Raw genomic sequence first — 20,606 nt, 5'->3', positions numbered from 1 at the left:
GGGAAGAAGCGCGCATGACACATGCAGGGTGACACAGGAAGCAATGGCTTCCCGAAAGTCTCACCATTGGGCTTAATGCACGCCCTTCACTTTTGTAGTTGCCACCAAATGTGTGAAGACGTCCTTAGTTTGGTGAGATCCAACCCAGAAAATGCAAATAACACTGCATCCAAAATAACACACTGGAAGAAGAGACAATGGTCTGTTGATCAACTGTCATCATACAACTGTGGATTTCATTCTTTGGTTTGCTGTCACATGAATTTAGAACATATAGATTGTGTGTGTTACATATAACAAAATAAGGTCACATTCTTCAGTTCTTTCTCTTTATTAGATTGTCCTTGATGTTTAACTCTGGTCTCAACAAAATAACATAGCATTTTGGAAAAAAGATACATGCCAGCAGTCCAGCACTTGAGGCTAAGATAGAGAAGATCTCCACGGCTACGATGTATTTCCCTTTAGTGCTCAGATAAGTTGGGACAAATGACAACCACACACTGCAAAAGATCACCATACTAAATGTGATAAACTTGGCCTCATTAAAACTATCAGGCAACTTCCTAGCAAGGAAAGCTACTGTAAAGCTGATGACAGAAAGTAGTCCCATATAACCCAGGACAAGGTAAAACATGATGAAGGAACCTTCATTGCATTCCACAACTATTAGCCCAGTTAGTGAATGCATGTCCAAATCTGGGAATGGAGGAGAGATTCCTAGCCAGACTGTACAAATAACTACTTGTATCGAAGTGCCAAAAAAGACAATGGAATTAGCTAGTCTTTTCCCAACCCATTTTCTCATGTTGGACCCTGGTTTTGTAGCCATGAAAGCTACAACCACAGTGATGGTTTTGGCTAATATGCAAGAAACTGCCACGGAAAAGATGATGCCAAATGCAGCTTGCCTCAAAAAGCAGCTCACTTTGCCAGGTCGACCGAGGAATAAGAAAGAAGAGAGGAAGCAGAGAAGAAGGGAAACAAGGAGAATGTAGGAGAGGTCCCGGTTGTTGGCTTTCACTATTGGAGTATCTTGGTGCTTGATAAAAATTACTTGCACCAAAGCTGTGATCACGAAAAATGAAAAAGCAACCGAAGCAGCACTAATCCCTAAAGGGTCATCATAAGACAGAAAGGATATATCTTTGGGAACACATTTGTTTTTGCTTTTGCTTGGATATTGATCTTCTGGGCATTCAAAGCATTCTTTCATATCTGTAGGAAAAATAAAAAAATTAATGGTTTCATGTGGGCAATGTACAATGTAAGCAAAATTGACAAGATTTTAAAAGAGTATTTGAACTGAGTCTCTGGCTTTATCTATAACTGGAAGTAAACCTGAGACAAGTATTATGTTTTTCTGGTCAGGCTTACTATATACCTATAATAAAAATAAAGGATGGTAGAAAAAGTAAAGTTGGTAAAGACATCAGGAGAAACAACAGTATCACAATATCCATTGGATTTCCTTCCTTCCTTCCTTCCTTCCTTCCTTCCTTCCTTCCTTCCTTCCTTCCTTCCTTCCTTCCTTCCTTTGCATCTATACTCTAGAATTAATGCAGTTTCCATCCACGTTAACTGCCCTGGCTCAGTGCTCAAGACCTGTAAGATTTGTATTTTACTGAGGCTACAAACACTCTTGGGCATAAAATAATATACAAAACTCCCATAATTCTACAGAGATTGTAATTTCACAGTATAGATGAACTTTATGCCTTTTTTTAACCAATATGGCCCAACCAATCCATGTCTGAGATTTAACCCCATGCTCCCATGCCTTGATGTTCATTACTGTTAACTGACTGTGAACTGAGAATTTTCCATTTCATGTTCCACACTGATATCCTCTAATGACATGATTTGAAATGTATCATATCCTGAATTTTTTAATGTAATCTTTAAACTTAGTCATTTTGTGCTCATTTCTTTAAAACCACACCCACCCACCTTTAGCTTGTAAATCCTCATCCTACCACAACGGTATTGATATGTGAGCCTCTTGGTTGACTCTGTATGTTTGAATGTTAGAAGGCTTTTGTTACTTACTTGTTGTATTGGAAATCTTCCCTTCTGGACATGGGAGACAATTGAAGCAGCAAAATTTCTTCCCCTCCTCCTTTGTCTTTAGATTGCCTGGCTGACAGGCAACACTACACGTAGAAATGGGAAGCACCTGCCCATAACAATGAGGAGATTTTATGGAAAGAGAAGAAGGTTTTGAATATAAGTTCACAGACTACAAACTTTGCCACATGGAGGTGGTGAACAGGCACTGTAGCATGAAGTTATCATCTGGGAATGATCCTTATTGCTCAGTGTAGTGTGACACAGTCCACCGCCACCATGTAACTAATTAAGTTATCAGGAGCTACTGACGGGCAAACAACAGGGTTACCACGGAGTTAAGCCACCTGTGAATGGAGAAGCATCAGCTGCCGACTGGGCATGGCGCAGATACCAGGATTGCCCCAATGCCCCCTGATTCACCATGGAAGCTGGCAAATCGCAAACCTGGACCTCATCAATGTGATGAGATCCCTAGTCTCCAGGGCAGCAGAAAACAAACTTGCTCCCTCCTCCTTATAACATCCTTCCACATATTTATACATGGCTCTCATGTCTCCTCTCAACCTTCTCTTCTGCAGGCTAAACATACCCAGCTGTTTAAGATGCTCCTCATAGGGATTCGTAGTCTCCAGACCTTTGATCGTTTTAGTTACCCTCCTCTTGACACCTTCCAGCTTGTCAATATCTCTTTTGAACTGTGGTGCCCAGAATTGGACATAGCATTCCAGGTGAGGTCTGACCAGACCAGAACAGAGAGGTACCATGACTTCCCTTCGATCTAGGCACTATATTCCTTCTGATGCAGCCCAAAACCCATTGCCTTTTTTAGCTGCAGCATCACAATGTTTGCTCATGTTCAACTTGCTGTCCATGAGGACTCCAATCCTGTACAGTGAGGGCAGTGAATGGGGCTTTGTAGAGCTGAGGCATCGCAGGTGGACATTGCCAACAGCTATGGAAAGCCACTTGTTACCATGATGATAGGCTCTCACTATTTCATGTGGCAAGATAACAGTAGGGGATAGCAAATCATGATATACTTACTGTCCCCCTAAATTTAATATAGAATATGATACAGTCCCCTCCCCCAAAGCACCATTATTAATAGAGAGGATGGACATTCAAGACCATAAAGCTTTGATTGTATCTGGGATGGCAATGACTGCTATGACAACACCTGGAGGCATGCACCCATGGCCAAGTAAATTGACATTTCAATTGAGAAGTACTTTCTGCTGTTTGATTCTTACTGAAGAGGCAGGAGAGAAGAGTTGTACCAAGACATACAAGATACATATTTGTTCAATGTCAAAGAAGGACGGCTGTGGCTTAACCCCACATCTATTTCTCATAAGCTAACTCCAAAAGAGGCACTGTCCAGAAAGAGTGATTGATTGAGAACTGTTTCATAAAGACATATTATGTTATACATTAATCTTTAGAGGGGTGGTGAACTAAACTACACATAGAACAGAAAAAATCACCACCTGGCTTTTGAGATTGTAAATCAAAAAAGTCAGCTTTACATTTTGCCAGTTCCATAAAGCTAAACCTCTTAACTCCTTCAGAAATGTTTAAAACACTTGACAAGCCACAGAAGCCATGCTTCTAGAAAAAATAAGTATAGACTCTAAAACTAAAAAAAAAACCAAACTATTTGCTGTTCATTCAATAAATTACTTACAGGGGAAATATCAAAGTGCAGTGGTTCTCAACCTTCCTAATGCCACGACCCTTTGATACACTTCCTCATTTTGTCATGATCCCCATGGCATAAAATTGTGTTGCTACTTCATAACTTTAATTTTGCTACTGTTATAAATCGTAATGCAAATATCTGATAAACAAGATGTATTTTCATTCCCTGGACCAAATTTGGCATAAATACCCGATGCGCCCAAATGCGAATACTGGTGGGGTTGGGTGGGGATTGATTTTGTCTTTTGAGAGTTGTAGTGGCTGGGATTTATAGTTCACCTACAATTAAAGAGCATTCTGAACTCCACAAACGATGGAATTGAACCAAACTTAGCACACAGAACTCCCACAACCAACAGAAAATACTGGAAGGGTTTGGGCGGAATGGACAGTGATTTGGGAGAGATTTAGTTCACCTACCTCCGGAGAGTACTGTGAATTAATATGTTTTCTGATGGTCTTTGGCAACCTCTCTGCCACCCCCTCTCAACCCCCCCCAGGGGTCCCGACCCCCAAGTTGAGAAATACTGATCTAGGACATTAAGGGTTGGAGGACATCTCAATGAGTTTAAGAGGTTTAACTTGCATGACTCATGTGGTTTCTTCCAACGATATGATTCTATGGCATTTTCTAAACATTCAGCAAAGGAAATCCTCAAGCATCAGATCACCTAGGCTGCTAAATAAATGTCCTTTATGAGTTACAAATAATCCACACCTGGTTAAACCTTGCATGCCATTCAGTCCTATCCTCATTAATGATCAATTGCTTTCCACCATCACCATTGGGATTCACTATTCCAATTTTGGTTTTAAGGAAAGACTTGTTTGGAAACAAGACCAGACTCATTACATCAAATCCAGTAATCAGTTCTCCATGATCATTGAATGATATAATTTCTCCAGCTGAGTTGTTAAAAAAAGTGGCTTGAAGAAAGGAATGGAGCTATGAACAAAAATTGAGACATGCAGATATTTGTGAGTGTTTTCAAAAGAATTTCATTCTAATTCAATTGCATGAATAGTAATAATTAAAGGAAAGCTAGTCTGACAGTACTATTCTCTCATTACCCATGGCACTTTGATCATTTTCTTTGTTCTTTCTGTTGTATTTTTGACTTCTCTCAGAAGTCACTGTGAATACAAATGGCTGAGATTTTTGAAGCTGCTACTGTTATTAGTCTGACTACTATTACTAGTATTACTGCATTGCTAATACTCAAACATATAATACTGAGGCAACTCTTACTACTACTACTACTACTACATTGTATGATATTGTATGGCTAACTGGGAGGCTATTCAGCTATCTACAAAATTCTCCATGATGGAAAGATTACCTGCCAAGCGTGAAGATCTTGACATTCAACTCTTCTAATTCTGAATTTGACTCTACATAAACCCATGGCATGGAGAGCATATGCCACAGTATAAACAGCATTGTAGATGCTGTAGCTGTGACCAGATATGCTCATTTCAAAAAACAAGTTAGGAACCATCTCCAGTTTCTCCTCCCATGTACATATATTTCCAGTATCCATTGGTTCCTCAGGATTTGGAAAAGAACAGTCAAAAACCTGTTCCCAGAATTCTTTAAGAAAGCCACCTCCTTCTATATGGTTAGGTTTTACATTCTGAAGATATGCTTGGAAACCCTGCGGTTCCTTTGAGTGAACTGCAAAGGATATAGTATCTTTAAAGATTTGAAAGTCCAACAGCTTTGTAATTCCTGTTACAATAATCTCCGTCTGAGCAGTCATAATCCACAGCTTACCAAAATATGCAGCTTTCATCTCATCAGTAAGTAAAAACACATAAAATGTGATCATCCATATGGCCACCATAACATCACCATGCATAAGAAATACTCTGGCATTACTATCTACAGGTACTCTCAAAAAATTGTTATCATGATCTTCGGGAATACGACTATGGCGTGGCAATCTTTGTGTGAAGGCTGAACAGATTCCATGCTGAGTAAACAAGGTCTCCATGACCTGCAAAAAATTATCTCCACTTTCATCATCTGCAACCACAAGTCCAATCCATGTCCATCCAAAGTGACGAAGTAAATGGATAATCCCCATGTATTGATGGGATTCATTTGGGACCATGCGGTAGAAGGAAGAAACGTGTGCTGTTTCACTCTCTTGAGAAACAAATGATCCATATGAAAGCTAAAAGACAATGCACAATGATTTCAGTTAAAGGAAACGATAAGTGAAGTGAAATTATTATTATTTAATTATTTCCTTTCATATGGTTGCAAATTAAATTGAGCAACTTTTCAAAGAACTGTGGTCCACCCACCTCTGGAAGTAAGACATGATAAAGATTTCATTTGTAAGATCTCATAATCCTTTCCATGGCATTTGTGTTCTTTGAAATCACTTCTGACTACTGACATCCCTAAAGGGAAGATATTACAGGGTTTCCTCGCAAGATATATTCTGAGTGGAGGTGCTTTGCCTGCCTTTGGGGTTGAGAGAGTGTGACTTGCCCAGAATTACCGACTGGATTTCCATGGCCAAACAGGGATTTGAACCGTGTACTCCACAACTGTAATCTTTATCTCCTGAATTTCTTGAAACCATTTTTCTATTTGACCTACATCGATTTCAGATAAAGCTTTGCTTCCATTAATTATACCTCCGACTCTTCAGAACAGTCATCTCAATAGTAAGAATAGAGATTGTGACATGTATAAGTAGCAAAGAACCAAGCAAAACCCTTCAACCCTCCCTTAAGTTTCTCACCTGTGGGATCTTATAGGCTCCTAAGAGTTCTGCCATGTGGAAGGAGAGATCAGACCCAAGTGCTCCAATTACGGCTACTAAGTTCTTCTCTGGGCCACAGCGATAGTTGGGGACAAATCTTTGTGTTTTGAAGAGCAAGTCCAGAATGGTGCGGTATGCCATCCTCTCAAAGTAGTAGCTGTCATATATATGGAAACCAAGGGTGATATTGGGTAAAATCTCAGGATTCTCATTGATTTCATTTACGGCAAATGCCAAAGCCAGGATATGCTGGTAGAATTTTGTCACCATCCTGCAAACAGAGTTACATGAAATCAAGAAAAATACTGCATGAAATGATTCACTTTGAAAGCAATGCATTTGCCACTGAAATTAATTTCCACTTTTCCTGTTGACATACTAATTTAAGTTCAACATGAATAGGAAAAATAGAACCATTTTTCTGAGACAGAAAATAAGTCTCTGATATAATTGGGAAGGGGAGTTCTAGAACACTGTGTACAAATTAGAAATCACAAGATTGACAACAGATAAATAACTTTTTGAGACATAAATATTAAATGAGCCTCACATACATATTTTTTCATTATTCTATTTTCTGGCTTTTACAGTTCTAACTTTTTTACAAATACCTCATGTAGAAACGTGGAGTAGTTCCTTACATTTGAAAACTAATACCCAGTTCATGAATGTCATTTGGGTGGTTTTCGAAGGAAAGTTTGTGGAACATGCAAACGATGTGAGAAGCGATGCCACCAACAACGAAGGTCCCCAGCTGATACCACTCTTGAGGAACTGGAATGGGCAGAGAATCCTTTCCTGGGCATTTTGTATTATCCCTTTTGCATTGATGGGAAGGCAACAGAAGTAGCAATACCAGCAACCTTAGCAATCTCATCTTTTTAGAAACAACCTGTCTGCTGGCATCAATATAAATTAGACTGATGGTTAGCAGCTGAAGTTGCCAATGTTACTTTGTAAGAAAGACATATATCAACTTGATCTTTAAGAACTTTAACAGAGGTGGGAAAACATGCCTGAAGCAACAGACATCAAACCACCTCTATGCAATACTGGAGGATGTGAGTGTGACTTGACGGAGCCTTGTCATCCCTCATCCTCCCTCAGAATGGCACTTGGGGGAGACTTTATAACCTCTTTCAACAGAGATTATTTTTCGAGCCTCTTCTGGAAAGGTGGAGGAGCTTTTTCCGACATAAATAATAGTTATGATTTTCATAATTATCTGGGGTGATAATTATCTCAGCACCGTCCCAGCTGTGGTTGTCAAAATTGTTGGTAATGATGTTTGCTTAGTTCCTTCTTGTGTGTTCCACATATTCTCTATTTCGACATACATTCTTTTGATATGTCCTAATTTCTTGATGAACTGCCAAAATATGAACCCCCAAGAAAAGTCTGATAGATAACTTTAAAACCATAGCAGATAGGTAACATGTAAATTACAAGTCTCTACAGACCTTCGCTGATGTCCTAGGACCTTTTCACACGTTTTGTCGCTTTTGGCCAGGGCCTGGAATGGGACTGCTGAGTGCCATTAGACAACGCTCGACACCCCCCCCCCCCCCCCCACACACACACACACGAATTCCTCCCAAAGTGGAGGGGGAGCATCAAAAGATACTTTCTCCTCTATCACGGGGAAGAAAGTGTGTTTTAGGTAGCTCTGATAGAGATAACCCGCACCAGAAGCAAATGGTTTTACTTAACTTGTGTCTCAAAAGCAAACCTGAAGAGCAAACCAAGAGGTTCCCAAACTCTTCAGAAACAGTCATCATTTAAAAACCTTCCTTAAAAGTTTTTTTTAAAAAAATCCCTACAGCAGGACTTCTTAAACCTTTCTACTTGCAACCCCTTTTAGCCTAAAAATGTTTAAGTGACCCTTGGTAAATAATAGGTATATAAAATAAGTATAAAAAACAAATATTTACTGATAACAAATCAGCATTTCCAAGGCTTGCTAAACTGTTAGATTTTTATTTTATGAAGCATAGCTGAAGCGTGTTCTTCACAACAGATTGGTGTGAATGTCTCAAATAGCCACTAGGGACCTCTTCACATGCTCTGAGGCAGGAATGAAAGCCACTGGGTATGCATTAGTGCCAATGGCGAGGCTTTGAGTCTGTCGTTGCTTCCCACCCACCTTGCCACATTTCGCCGGCCCACACTGCCATCACATTGGGGGAAGCGAGGCACGCAATTCATGTGTGGGGCTTCCCTCATGAAGGCAGCCATGATCTGGCAACACAAGAAGCCTATCATGTTGCCAGCTCGAGACTGCCTCCATTGGGGGGAAATTGTGTGCACAACACGCATGCCTTGCTTCCCACAACGTGATGGCAGTGTGGAGTGGTGAGATGGGACCGGAAGCAATGGCCACACCAAACCTTTGCCATTGGCACTAATGCACGCCTGGCCCCTTTTGTACTTGCCACCAAGCATGTGAAGATGTCCTAGGTGACACTCAGAAACGTTTCACTATTGCCAATTTTTTAAGACCCCAACAATGAGCTAAGGGGACCATATTTGGGGTTGGGACCGACAGTTTAAGAAGCAGTGTCCTAGGGCACTGCAATTAAATTCCATGAAATACTAGATTTCTCCCTGCTGCTAGCCTTGGAGGGGAGGGCTATTTGCTGGCCTCAATGGATGAGGTCCAATTAAAGTATGATAGTCCTGGCCATTTAAGACATCGCAGCAGGGCCGTAGCCAGAAAAAAAATTCGGGAGGGCTTTTGAAAATTTCGGGGGGGGGGGGGGGTTGAACCCCTAACCCTCCCCCCACCCCCACCCCACCCCCCGGCTACAGACCTGTCAATATCTGCTTGAGATAGTGCCTGGAGGGACTCTTAATGTTTTGCATCTCATAGACTTAGCATGGGGATTTGGTTAACCAGTTAAAATTCATGAGTAAACCAGGTTTTCTTTTTAACCTGAAAATTTGGGGGGGGGGTTGAACCCCTAAACTCCCCCCCCCCACCCCTCACCCCCCCCCCCCACCCTCCCACTGGCTACAGGTCTGCATTGCAGCCCATGCAGTGTTTCTCCTTTGCATCTGGAGTGCTACTGGATCGCGAACTTGTAAGCAAGGGAGATGGAGGGTTGAAGGCATGGGACCCCAGAAGATCTCTCCATGAATCTCTAGCCAACTAAGTGTATGCACTTCATTGACAATGCAATCTTAGATCTGTTAATAAGGATTCGTAGTCTGAAAATGGGAGTCCAATTGTTGTGGGCTAACAACTGCTTGACAGTTGCTCTATCTAACATGTGGATGCAACGCTTCAGGCAGCTGGCAGCAAATGCTGTTTTTTGGCCAGACCCTATTGCAAAGGAACTTTGGAAAATTGGAGTGAGGAGGTTATCAGGGGAATCAGGCTCTGTTCCGGACCCAATTCAGGTTAAATGATCTTTTGCCAGCCCCCAGTTGAAATATTTCAGTTTTGCATTTTTCTCTAAAGGAAAGGGTTAGTGCCTCAGTCTGTTCAGGCCAAAGTTTTAGCACTGGTCTCCTGGTTTAAAGCACAGGGTTACATGGACTGCAATTCTGAGTTAGAAAATTACTTGAAGGATGGTCGTGTGAACATGGCAAGACCCCAGATGTGCACCAACTCTTGTCACCTGGAATTCTGAAGAGCTTACATTAGGTCTGGCCACAGGTTTGCGTATCACAGCATGAAGGTGTGTCATTTCACACAGCAGCTCTTCTGGCCTTTTGCTGGGGGGGGGTGCAAATAAGTGAGCTAGTAGTACAGTCCAAAGATAACTGTTCTAACAGACACTTGTCATTTCATGACATTTGATTAGCACAAGGGGCAGTTGTGCTGACAATTAGAGCTTCCAAGACTGATCAGTGAGGAAAAGCACATCATTAGTGCTAAATGAGTGTGGTGAAGTGGAATTATACCCAGTGCGTGCAATGTCGGCCTATCTTTCATGTAGAGATGATTCTGCAGGCCTGTTGTCCTGCTATGCAGATAGTTTTCCACTGACAAAATATCTATTTTGAGCAGTTACCACCAAAGCCCTTAAGGCCTTGGGCTTGGAAGGATACAAATTTGGGACCCATTCATTTCACACTGGGGCAGCATCAACAGCAGCTGCCATGTATTACTCTGCATCAAGCATTCAAGCAATGGGGAGGTAGAGATCAGGTACTTAGCATTCTTATATTCATTCTGCTCTCTTTTATTGACAATGGTTTGTTTATTTCAGATCCTGGGTGGCTGATCTGCGGCCACAGTTACATATATTGGGCTGAGAACCAGGCTTGTAAAAGGCTCCTTGGTCAACACCTAGGCCTGATTGACATAGCCAATATTGAATGGTGAGGTCAGTGGGGTCTGCCTTGGGATGGTTTATTTCAATTATTGTTTCAACAGAGCTGGGTTCCCCCTCTGGATGTGTTTAGTCATTCACTTGGGTGGAAAGGATCTGGGCATACAGAAGGGCAAGGTGTTAATTTTGCAAGCTATTGCAGATATGCAGGACATCAAGAATGTTTGGCCAGAAACACAAGTGGTATGGTCTGCCATAATTCTTTGGCATAAGTGATCAGGAGGAGGAGACCTGCAAACAATCTTTGTGGCCTGTAAGAAGGCGAATTGGGAAATTTTTAAGGCATTGAACCCGTGGTTTGGGGTGTTATATTAATCACAAAGATTGCTTATCATACATGGGAATTTTTTTAGAACAGCTGGCATCCATCTCTCTGAAGAGGCAACCAACAGTTTCTTCATGACCTGCAAGGAAGCTTGCCCATAATCTATGGTGGGAAGTTGGGCTTCCGTGTTGCCAGATCCAGATTGGCTCCATGGGGCAGGCACCTTGCTTCCCCCAATGTGATGGCAAAGTGGGGCAGCGCTACTCAGCAAGGTGGCACGGTAAGCAATGGCTTCCAGAAATCATCGTCATTGGTCTCAATGCATGCCCAGTGGCTTTTGTAGTTGCCACCGAGTGTATGAAGGGGTCTTTTGTTTGGTGAGTTCCAACCCAGAAAATGCAAAGAGTACTACATCCAAAATGACACACTCAAACAAGAGACAATGAGCTGTTGATCAACTGTCATCATACAACAGCAAATTTCATTCTGCAAAGATTCACAGGGATTTAGGACATATAGATTGTGTTTGTTACATATAAACGAGAGGGTCACATGCTTCAGTTCTTTCTCTTTATTAGATGGTCTTTGTTGTTTAACTCTGGTCTCAACAGAATAACATAGCATTTTGGAAAAAAGATACATGCCAGCAGTCCAGCACTTGAGGCTAAGATAGAGAAGATCTCCACGGCTACAATGTATTTCCCTTTAGTGCTCAGATAAGTTGGGACAAACGACAACCACACACTGCAAAAAATCACCATACTAAATGTGATAAACTTGGCTTCATTAAAACTATCAGGCAGCTTCCTAGCAAGGAAAGCTACTGTAAAACTGATGACGGAAAGTAGTCCCATATAACCCAGGACAAGGTAAAACATGATGAAGGAACCTTCATTGCATTCCACAACTATTATCCCAGTTAGTGAATGCATGTCCAAATCTGGGAATGGAGGAGAGATTCCGAGCCAGACTGTACAAATAACTACTTGTATCGAAGTGCAAAAAAGGACAATGGAATTAGCTAGCCTTTTCCCGACCCATTTTCTCATGTTGGATCCTGGTTTTGTAGCCATGAAAGCTACAACCACAGTGATGGTTTTGGCTAATACGCAAGAAACTGCCACGGAAAAGATGATGCCAAATGCAGCTTGCCTCAAAAAGCAGCTCACTTTGCCAGGTCGACCGAGGAATAAGAAAGAAGAGAGGAAGCAGAGAAGAAGGGAAACAAGGAGAATGTAGGAGAGGTCCCGGTTGTTGGCTTTCACTATTGGAGTATCTTGGTGCTTGATAAAAATTGCTAGCACCAAAGCTGTGATCAAGAAAAATGAAAAAGCAACCGAAGCAGCACTAATCGCTAAAGGGTCATCATAAGACAGAAAGGATATATCTTTGGGAACACATTTGTTTTTGCTTTTGCTTGGATATTGATCTTCTGGACATTCAAAGCATTCTTTCATATCTGTGGGGGGAAATAAAAGAATTAAGGGTTTCACAGGATCAATTTATATGCAAATTTGACATGCTTTTAAGAGAGCATTTGTAATTGGGGTGTTGTGGTTTTTAGCTTTGAATATGTTTTAATGGTTTTTAACTGGGATTTTAAAAATATTGTTTATATTTAATCCTGTTTCATTGTTTGCATATTTTAAATTGTATTCTAATGCTTTTATATTAAGCTGCTTTGAGTGTCCTTTTGGAGAAATAAAGCAGGGAATAATAATAATAATAATAATAATAATAATAATAATAATAATAATAATAATAGTAGTAGTAGTAGTAGTATTAGTATTGGAAAATGAACACGCAAAGATACTGTGGGACTTCTGAATCTAGACTGACAAAGTTCTGGAACACAACACACCAGACATCACAGTTGTGGGGGGGGGGGGGAAAGGTTTGGATCATTGATGTTGCCATCCCAGGTGACAGAAAAACAACAGGAAAAACTCAGGACCTCAAGATTGAACTTCAAAGACTCTGGCAGAAACCAGTGCAGGTGGTCCCATTGGTGATCGGCATATTGGGTGCCATGCCAATAGATCTCAGCCAGCATTTAGAAACAATAGACATTGACAAAATTACGATCTGCCAACTGCAAAAGGTCACCCTACTGGGATCTGTGCGCATCATCCGAAAATACATCACACAGTCCTAGACACTTGGGAAGTGTTCGACTTGTGATTTTGTGATACAAAATCCAGCATATCTATTCTGTTTGCTGTGCCATACAATAATAATAATAATAATAATAATAATAATAATAATAATAATAATAATAATAATAATAGGAGGGGGTGATGACTCCTAGTTGTATCCATAATTAGAGGTGAAACTGAGGAGAATATTGTGTTTTTCTGGTCAGGTTTATTAAAAATAAAGGATGGTGGACAAATTCCAGTTGGTGAAGACATGACCACCCATTACAGGAAAACAACATTATTAAAATACCCAGTTGGTTTCTTTCTTTCTTTGAGTACATCTACACTGTAGAAGCACTGCAGTTTGACACCACCTTAAATGTAGTTTTGTTGAGACACCAGTATTTTTTGGCATTGAAGGCTACAGACCTTACAAAATTACAACTCCCATAATTCCATAGTCGTATTAAGTGTATAGTGTAGATTAGGGGTCCCTGAACTAAGGCCTGCAGGCTGGATGCAGCCCTCCAAGGCCATTTACCAAGCCTCCATCCTAAACTTCAGACTTACGACCTTGTCAGATGGCCATGTTCCAGTAGCATTCCCAGTGATTCTGGCCAAGAAAGTCTTTGACAACACATTAGACATGGACCCGTTGTGCTACAACTGTTAATGACTGGCTTAGAGTGCATCTACACCAAAGGTGCTCAAACTTTTTAAACAGAGGGCCAATTCACGTACCAATTCAGTACTGTTCTTTTATGAGGTTTTTCACACTATAAATAAGATAAATGCAGTGTGCATAGGAATTCCTACAAGTTTTTACAAACTATAGTCTGGTCTCCCAACAATCTGAGAGACCATGAATTGGGACCATGAGTTTGAGCACCCTTGGTCATTAGCAGTTATAGCACAGCTGGTCCATGTCTGATGTGTTGTCAAAGCCTTTCATGGCCAGAATCACTGAGAATGCTACTGTAACATGGCCATACTACCCGAAAAACTCACAGCAATCCAATCCATGTCTGAAATTTAATCCCACACCCCAGTGCTTTGATATTCATTACTGTGAATCTACTTGTACTGAACAGACTTTTCCTTATTGATATCCTGTGGTGACATTATTTGAAATGTATCACAATAATTTTGATATGTGTTTTAAAGACCCTGAATATTTTAATGTACCAGTAATTCATAAATTGATAATTTTGCTGCTCATGTTTGAAAATCTACAACTGCCCACTTTTGAGTTGTAAATCCTCATCCTTACATAATCCTATTGACAAGTAAGCTTCGTGGCTGACTCTGCATGTCTGAATGTTAGACAGCTTTTGTCACTTACTTGTTGCATTGGACATCTTCCCTTCTGGGCATGGGAGACAATCGAAGCAACAAAATTTCTTCCCTTCCTGCTTAGTCTTTAGATTGCCCGGCTGACAGGAAAGGCTGCACGCAGAAAGGGGAAGCACCTGCCCATAAAAATGAAGAGATTTTTATGGGGAGAGAAAAATATTTTGGATATAAGTTCACTGATTGTAGACTTTATCGTACAGAGTTGTTGAACAAGTATAGAAGCAGGACCATCTCCTTTGGGGATGGCTCCTATCATACAACCTTGTGCAAAACACATTGCTCGTATGCCACCTCCCTGCAATGAAGCCATCAGAACATATCACAGCATGGCCATTGCAATCATAATACAAAAAAAATTACACAGCAACATCACAGCATCCTGTACATTTTGGGTTCCATATATATTAAGACAGATCCCTTAACATCTTTAAAGTTATCCCCAGTGGCGCAATGGGTTAAACCCTTGTGCTGGCAGGACTGCTGACTGACAGGTCAGCAGTTAGAATCCGGGGAGAGTGGGTGAGCTCCCTCTGTCAGCTCCAGCTCCCCAAACATCCAATCATCCCCTGGCAATGTCCTTGCAGACAGCCAACTCTCACACCAGAAGCGACTTGCAGTTTCTCAAGTTGCTCCTGACACACAAAAAAGCTTTAAAAGTTTTACAATCATGTATATTTTACAAGCCAGAGTTGATTTCAGAAAATACCAATTCCCAGAAAATTTTTAACAGGAATTGATGTCCCAGAGGAGAACATTCACATGGGCAGTGTTCTTTTAAAACAAATGAGTGACAGGATTATAATAACTTTAAAAACCCACATTATTTGTGGCCTATATTTTTCACTGTCTATTCAATACATTACACATTTGGAAAACATCTAGGGCATTAAGGGTTCACAATGGAGAACATCTCAATGAATTTGAGAGGGTTACCCTGAATGATTCTTGTGGTTTTTTCCAACTATATGATTCTATGGTATTTTCTAAACACACAGCAAAGGAAATGCTTGATCATGAGATCACCTAGGCCCCTTCTACACAGCTGTATAAAATCCAGATTACCTACTTTGCACTGGATTATATTGCAGTGCAGACTCAGATAATCTTGTTCAAAGCAGATAATGTGAATTATCTACTTTGATATTCTGGGTTATATAGCAGCGTAGAAGGGCCCCTAGACTGTTCAGTAAGTGCCCTCCAAGAATCCCAAATAATCCATACCTGGTTAAACCTTGCACGCCATTCCATCATATTCTCATTAGTGATAAACTGATTTCCATCATGATTGTTGGGATTCACCATTCCAATTTTTGTTTTAAGGAAAGAATTGTTTGGAAATATTACTAGGTTCATTATGTCAAATCCAGTAATCAGTTCTCCATGATCATTGAATGATATAATTTCTCCAGCTGAGTTGTTTAAAAACGTGGCTTGAAGAAAGGAGTGGAGCTGCGAGCAAAGAAGAGACATATAGATATTTAGCAGGTTTCTGGATCTTTAAAAAAAAGTTTTTCATTCTATTTCACTTGTATGGATTCAAAAAGAAAGCTGGTACAAAAATATGGTTCTCTTATTCCCCAGAGTGTTTTGATAATTTCATTTTTTAAAATTTAATAGAATTTTATTTTAAAATGGTAAAACACCCACAATACACATTTCAAACATATCCACATACACATGCATAGGCAACTCGCCACTCACAATACAATTACCCCTCAGGGGATCATTTCATTTCTTGTTTCACTGATAATTTTTTACTCCTCCAAAATAAAATAGCGCATAGGAGAATGCCCTACCCTTTCCCTGTTTTGAATATGGATCTATTTGTTTAATTAATGTCACTTTATTTATTTATTTAATGACACTATTATTTCTGTGGAGCAAATAATTCTTCTAAAGCCATTGTTCTATGAGTCTCGAAATAGTTTTACTACCAGCTGCTCTTCTTTAATGGAGGGTATTAGCATTACTAATTAATGCTGAACTTATTGAAGATCCTACTATTATTATTACTACTAGTAGTAGTAATACTGCTGCATTACTAATGCTCGGGCATATAATAATACTAAGGCAACTATTATAACTACCACTTCATCACTGTAACACCTTTAAAAACTGGGAGGTTGTTTAGATATCTGTCAAAATGAGTATGATGGAAACATTACCTGCCAAGCCTGAAGACCTTGACATTCAACCCTTCTAATTCTGAGTTTTTTTCTACACAATCCCATGGCATGAAGAGCATATGCCACAGCATACACAGCATTGTAGATGCTGTAGCTGTGACCAGATATGCTCATTTCAAAAACTGAGGTAGGAACCAGCTCTAGTTTCTCCTCCCATGTACATTTATTGCCAGTCTCCATTGGCTCCTGAGGATTTGGAACTGAACAGTCAAAAACCTGTTCCCAGAAATCTTTAAGAAAGTTTCCTCTTTCTATATGGTTAGGTTTTATATTCTGAAGATATTTTTGGAAACCCTGTGGTTCCTTTGTGTGAATTGCAAATGATATAGTATCTCTGAACATTTGAAAGTCCAATAGCCTTGTAACCCCTGTTACAATAAACTCAATCTGGGCTGTCATAATCCACAGCTTTCCAAGATACAATGCTGCAATCTCATCAGTAAGTATTGCATAATAGAATGTGATCATCCACATGATCATCATAGCGTCACCGTGCATAAGAAATACTCTGGCATTACTATCTAAAACTGTGTCCAAAAATTTGTAATCATGCTTATCAGTTAGACGGCCATGAGTTGGCAATCTTTGTGTGAAGGCTGAGCAGATTGCATTCTGGGAAAACAACGTCTCCATGATCTGCAAAAATTTATCTCCACTTTCATCGTCTACAACTATGAGCCCAATCCATGTCCATCCAAAGTGATGAAGTAAATGGATAATCCCCATGTACTGATGGGATTCATTTGGGACCATGCGGTAGAAGGAAGAAACGTGTCTTGCCTCCCTCTCTTTGGATGCAAATGAACCATAGGTAATCTAAAAGACAACGCACAATGACTTTAGTTAAAGGAAATAATAAGCAAAGTGAATTATTATTGTTTTTAATTGAAATTGAGAGACTTCTGGAATAACTGCGGTTCGGACAGCTTTGAGGGCCCTTCCACACAGTCATATAACCCAGAATATCAAGGCAGAAAATCCCACAATATCTGCTTTTAACTGGGTTAACTGAGTCCACACTGCCATATCATCCAGTTCAAACCAGATAATGTGGGATTTTATTCAGCTGTGTAGAAGGGGCCTGAGAGGAAAGAATGATAAAAGATTTCATTTCCTAGTCATTCTGACTCCTTTCTATGGCTTTGTTATTGTGTTCTTTTAAGTCATTTCTGAAGAGAAACGACTTAAAGGGAAGATGTTACAGCGTTTTCTTGGCAAGATATGTTCTGGGTGGCAGTGCTTTGCTTTCCTCTGGGGTTGAGAGAGTGTGACTTTCCCATAATCACCAGGTAGATAGGGGACATGGAAAGAGCCTCCTCGAAGACTGAGTAAATACAGTTGGGCATCCCCTGGGCAACGTTTCTTGTAAACGGCTGATCTTCCCAACCCAAAAGTATTACTTTACAGCATTTATGCAATGCTTTTGACATGAAATAATAATAATAACCCAGTAGATTTCCATGGCAAAACAAGGATTTGAATCTTATCTCCAGAATGTTAATCTTTATCTCCTGAATTCCTTGAAATCATTTTCTATTTGATTATATGGATTTGTGATGAAGCTTTGTTTCCATTAATAACACTATGTGATACAGTTTTGTTCCTGGGTTGTAAATACTATTTCCTAATTAGTTCTATCATAAAACATGGAAAATATTTATTATCCTGCAGCACATTTTGCTGTATTTTTCAATGACTTTCTCACAGAGCCTCTCTCAACCAACTCAACATAGTTTGTGCCAGCCACAAAAACAAGGTTTCTGGAGTATAACAACTATAGTAGAGTCTCACTTATCCAACACTCGCTTATCCAACATTCTGGATTATCCAACACATTTTTGTAGTCAATGTTTTAATATATCGTGATATTTTGGTGCTAAATTCATAAATACAGTAATTACTACATAGCATTACTGCATATTGAACTACTTTTTCTGACAAATTTGTTGTCTAACATGATGTTTTGGTGCTTCATTTGTAAAATCATAACCTAATTTGATGTTTAATAGGCTTTTCCTTAATGCCTCCTTATTATCCAACATATTCGCTTATCCAACATTCTGCCGACCCGTTTATGTTGAATAAGTGAGACTCTACTGTACTTTCAAAGTAAGTACTGAACAATTTAAAAAAATAACACTTTCACACCAGGAACAGGGTTTTTTGTTTTGTTTTTCAAATTTTGTTACATAGTGTAATATCTCTGACTCTTCAGAACAATCATCTCAATAGTAAGGAAAGAGACTCTGAGTTAAGCTTATAAGTAGCAAAGAACCAAGCAAAATCCTTCAACCCTCCCTTAAGTTTCTCACCTGTGGGATCTTATAGGCTCCTAAGAGTTCTGCCATGTGGAAGGAGAGATCAGACCCAAGTGCTCCAATTACAGCTACTAAGTTCTTCTCTGGGCCACAGCGATAGTTGGGGACAAATCTTTGTGATTTGAAGAGCAAGTCCAGAATGGTGCGATATGCCATCCTCTCAAAGTAGTAGCTGTCATGAATATGGAATCCCAGAGTGATGTTGGGTAAAATCTCAGGATTCTCATTGATTTCATTTACAGCAAATGCCAAAGCCAGGATATGCTGGTAGAATTTTGTCACCATCCTGCAAACAGAGTTACATGATCTTTCAGAAGGTATTTCTATGTTGCATACAATTTCTTTGTCAGAATGTTGGACCTCATTGTAACATTGATAGACATTTCAAAGGGAGAGGGAGAGAGATAAAGTGGAGTTGTGCATGACACCAGGTACTGATAAAAAGGGGATCAACTTGGAAATTAAGAAAAAATGCATGCAGTGACACTGTCAAAACAATGCATTTGCCATTGAAATTAGTTTCCACTTTTTCTGCTGATAAAAGTATTTTGAATTCAGCATAAATAGAAGAAATGGAACCTCCTTTTCTGAGACAGAAAATAAAAGTCTCTGTTATAATTGAAGAGGGGTTTGTTTCTAGGACACTGTGAGTAAATTAGAAACCATGGGATTGACAAATCATGTTTTTAGACATGAATATTAGATGAGCCTCACACACACATTTTTTTCAAAATTCTATTTCACGACATACACTTTTAACATTTTCAAGAATACATCATATAGAAAAGGTGGAAGGTTCCTTACACTTGAAAATCAAGACCCATTTGCTCAAAATCATTTGGGTGGTTTCTGAAGTAAAGTTCATGAAACATACAGATGATGTGAGAAGCAATGCCACCAAGAAGGAAGGCCCCCGGCCGATACCACTCATGAGGAACCGGAATGGGCAGAGAATCCTTTGTTGGGCATTTTGCACGATCTCTTTTGCATTGATGAAAAGTCAACAGAAGAAGCAATACCAGCAACCTTAACATTCTCAGCTTCTTAGAAACAACATATCTGCTGGCATCGCTAGAAATTCAAAAAAATAGACTGATGGTTAGCAGCTAACGTAGGCAATGTTACTCTGTAAGAAAGACATATATCAACTTGATCTTTAAGAACTTTAACAGAGATAGGAAATAATGTCTAGAACAACAAACATCAAACCACCTCTATGCAACATGAAAGGTGGATGTGAGAGTGACCCGACAGAACCATGTCATCCCTCACCCTCCCTCCGAATGGCACCTGGGGGAGATTTTATAACCTCTTTTTGATTTCAATATAGATTATTTTTCCAAGCCTCTTCTGGAAAGTTGCTGGAGCTTTGGCTGACATAATAATAATAGTTGATTTTCATAATTATATGGGGTGATAATTATCTCTGCAATGTTCCAGCTGTGGTTGACAAAATTGTTTGTA

The 20,606-nt window shown here is 39.8% G+C and overlaps 3 protein-coding genes across 3 annotated transcripts; all 3 read right to left on the bottom strand.

Annotated features, from left to right (window-relative positions):
- Positions 1-238: 238 nt before the first annotated feature.
- On the bottom strand, positions 239-6,840 carry LOC100566969 (vomeronasal type-2 receptor 26). The gene is made up of 4 exons (XM_016997450.2): positions 5,109-6,840; positions 4,487-4,714; positions 2,050-2,176; positions 239-1,218 (listed from the first exon to the last, which is right to left on the bottom strand). Exons 1-4 carry the CDS (start codon positions 5,880-5,882, stop codon positions 317-319), a joined length of 2,031 nt encoding a protein of 676 aa, XP_016852939.2. The 5' UTR covers positions 5,883-6,840; the 3' UTR covers positions 239-316.
- Positions 6,841-11,703: 4,863 nt separating this feature from the next.
- On the bottom strand, positions 11,704-20,306 carry LOC100567165 (vomeronasal type-2 receptor 26). The gene is made up of 4 exons (XM_062983762.1): positions 19,137-20,306; positions 15,860-16,087; positions 14,628-14,754; positions 11,704-12,606 (listed from the first exon to the last, which is right to left on the bottom strand). The coding sequence occupies exons 1-4, from the start codon at positions 19,425-19,427 to the stop codon at positions 11,705-11,707; spliced, it is 1,548 nt and encodes a 515-aa protein (XP_062839832.1). The 5' UTR covers positions 19,428-20,306; the 3' UTR covers position 11,704.
- LOC134299852 (vomeronasal type-2 receptor 26-like) lies at positions 16,118-17,844 on the bottom strand. The gene has a single exon (XM_062983763.1). It carries the CDS (start codon positions 17,575-17,577, stop codon positions 16,777-16,779), a length of 801 nt encoding a protein of 266 aa, XP_062839833.1. The 5' UTR covers positions 17,578-17,844; the 3' UTR covers positions 16,118-16,776.
- Positions 20,307-20,606: the final 300 nt, after the last annotated feature.

Source organism: Anolis carolinensis, chromosome 6 (genome assembly GCF_035594765.1).
Source record: "Anolis carolinensis isolate JA03-04 chromosome 6, rAnoCar3.1.pri, whole genome shotgun sequence".
NCBI lineage: Eukaryota > Metazoa > Chordata > Lepidosauria > Squamata > Dactyloidae > Anolis > Anolis carolinensis.
This window is presented reverse-complemented; position numbering and strand designations above follow the sequence as displayed.

Bases quoted from the DNA above. Each gene is read 5' to 3' on its own strand.
- LOC100566969 (XM_016997450.2), bottom strand. From the start codon at position 5,882: ATGGTCCCAAATGAATCCCATCAATACATGGGGATTATCCATTTACTT. The intron at 2,177-4,486 runs GTGTGGATTATT...TGTTATGGGCAG, and splicing joins GGCATGCAAGGTTTAACCAG to GTGCTTCCCATTTCTACGTG. The intron at 1,219-2,049 runs GTAAGTAACAAA...TTTTTCCTACAG, and splicing joins GAAGATTTCCAATACAACAA to ATATGAAAGAATGCTTTGAA.
- LOC134299852 (XM_062983763.1), bottom strand. From the start codon at position 17,577: ATGGTCCCAAATGAATCCCATCAGTACATGGGGATTATCCATTTACTT.
- LOC100567165 (XM_062983762.1), bottom strand. From the start codon at position 19,427: ATGGTGACAAAATTCTACCAGCATATCCTGGCTTTGGCATTTGCTGTA. The intron at 14,755-15,859 runs GTATGGATTATT...TTTTATGGGCAG, and splicing joins GGCGTGCAAGGTTTAACCAG to GTGCTTCCCCTTTCTGCGTG. The intron at 12,607-14,627 runs GTAAGTGACAAA...TTCCCCCCACAG, and splicing joins GAAGATGTCCAATGCAACAA to ATATGAAAGAATGCTTTGAA.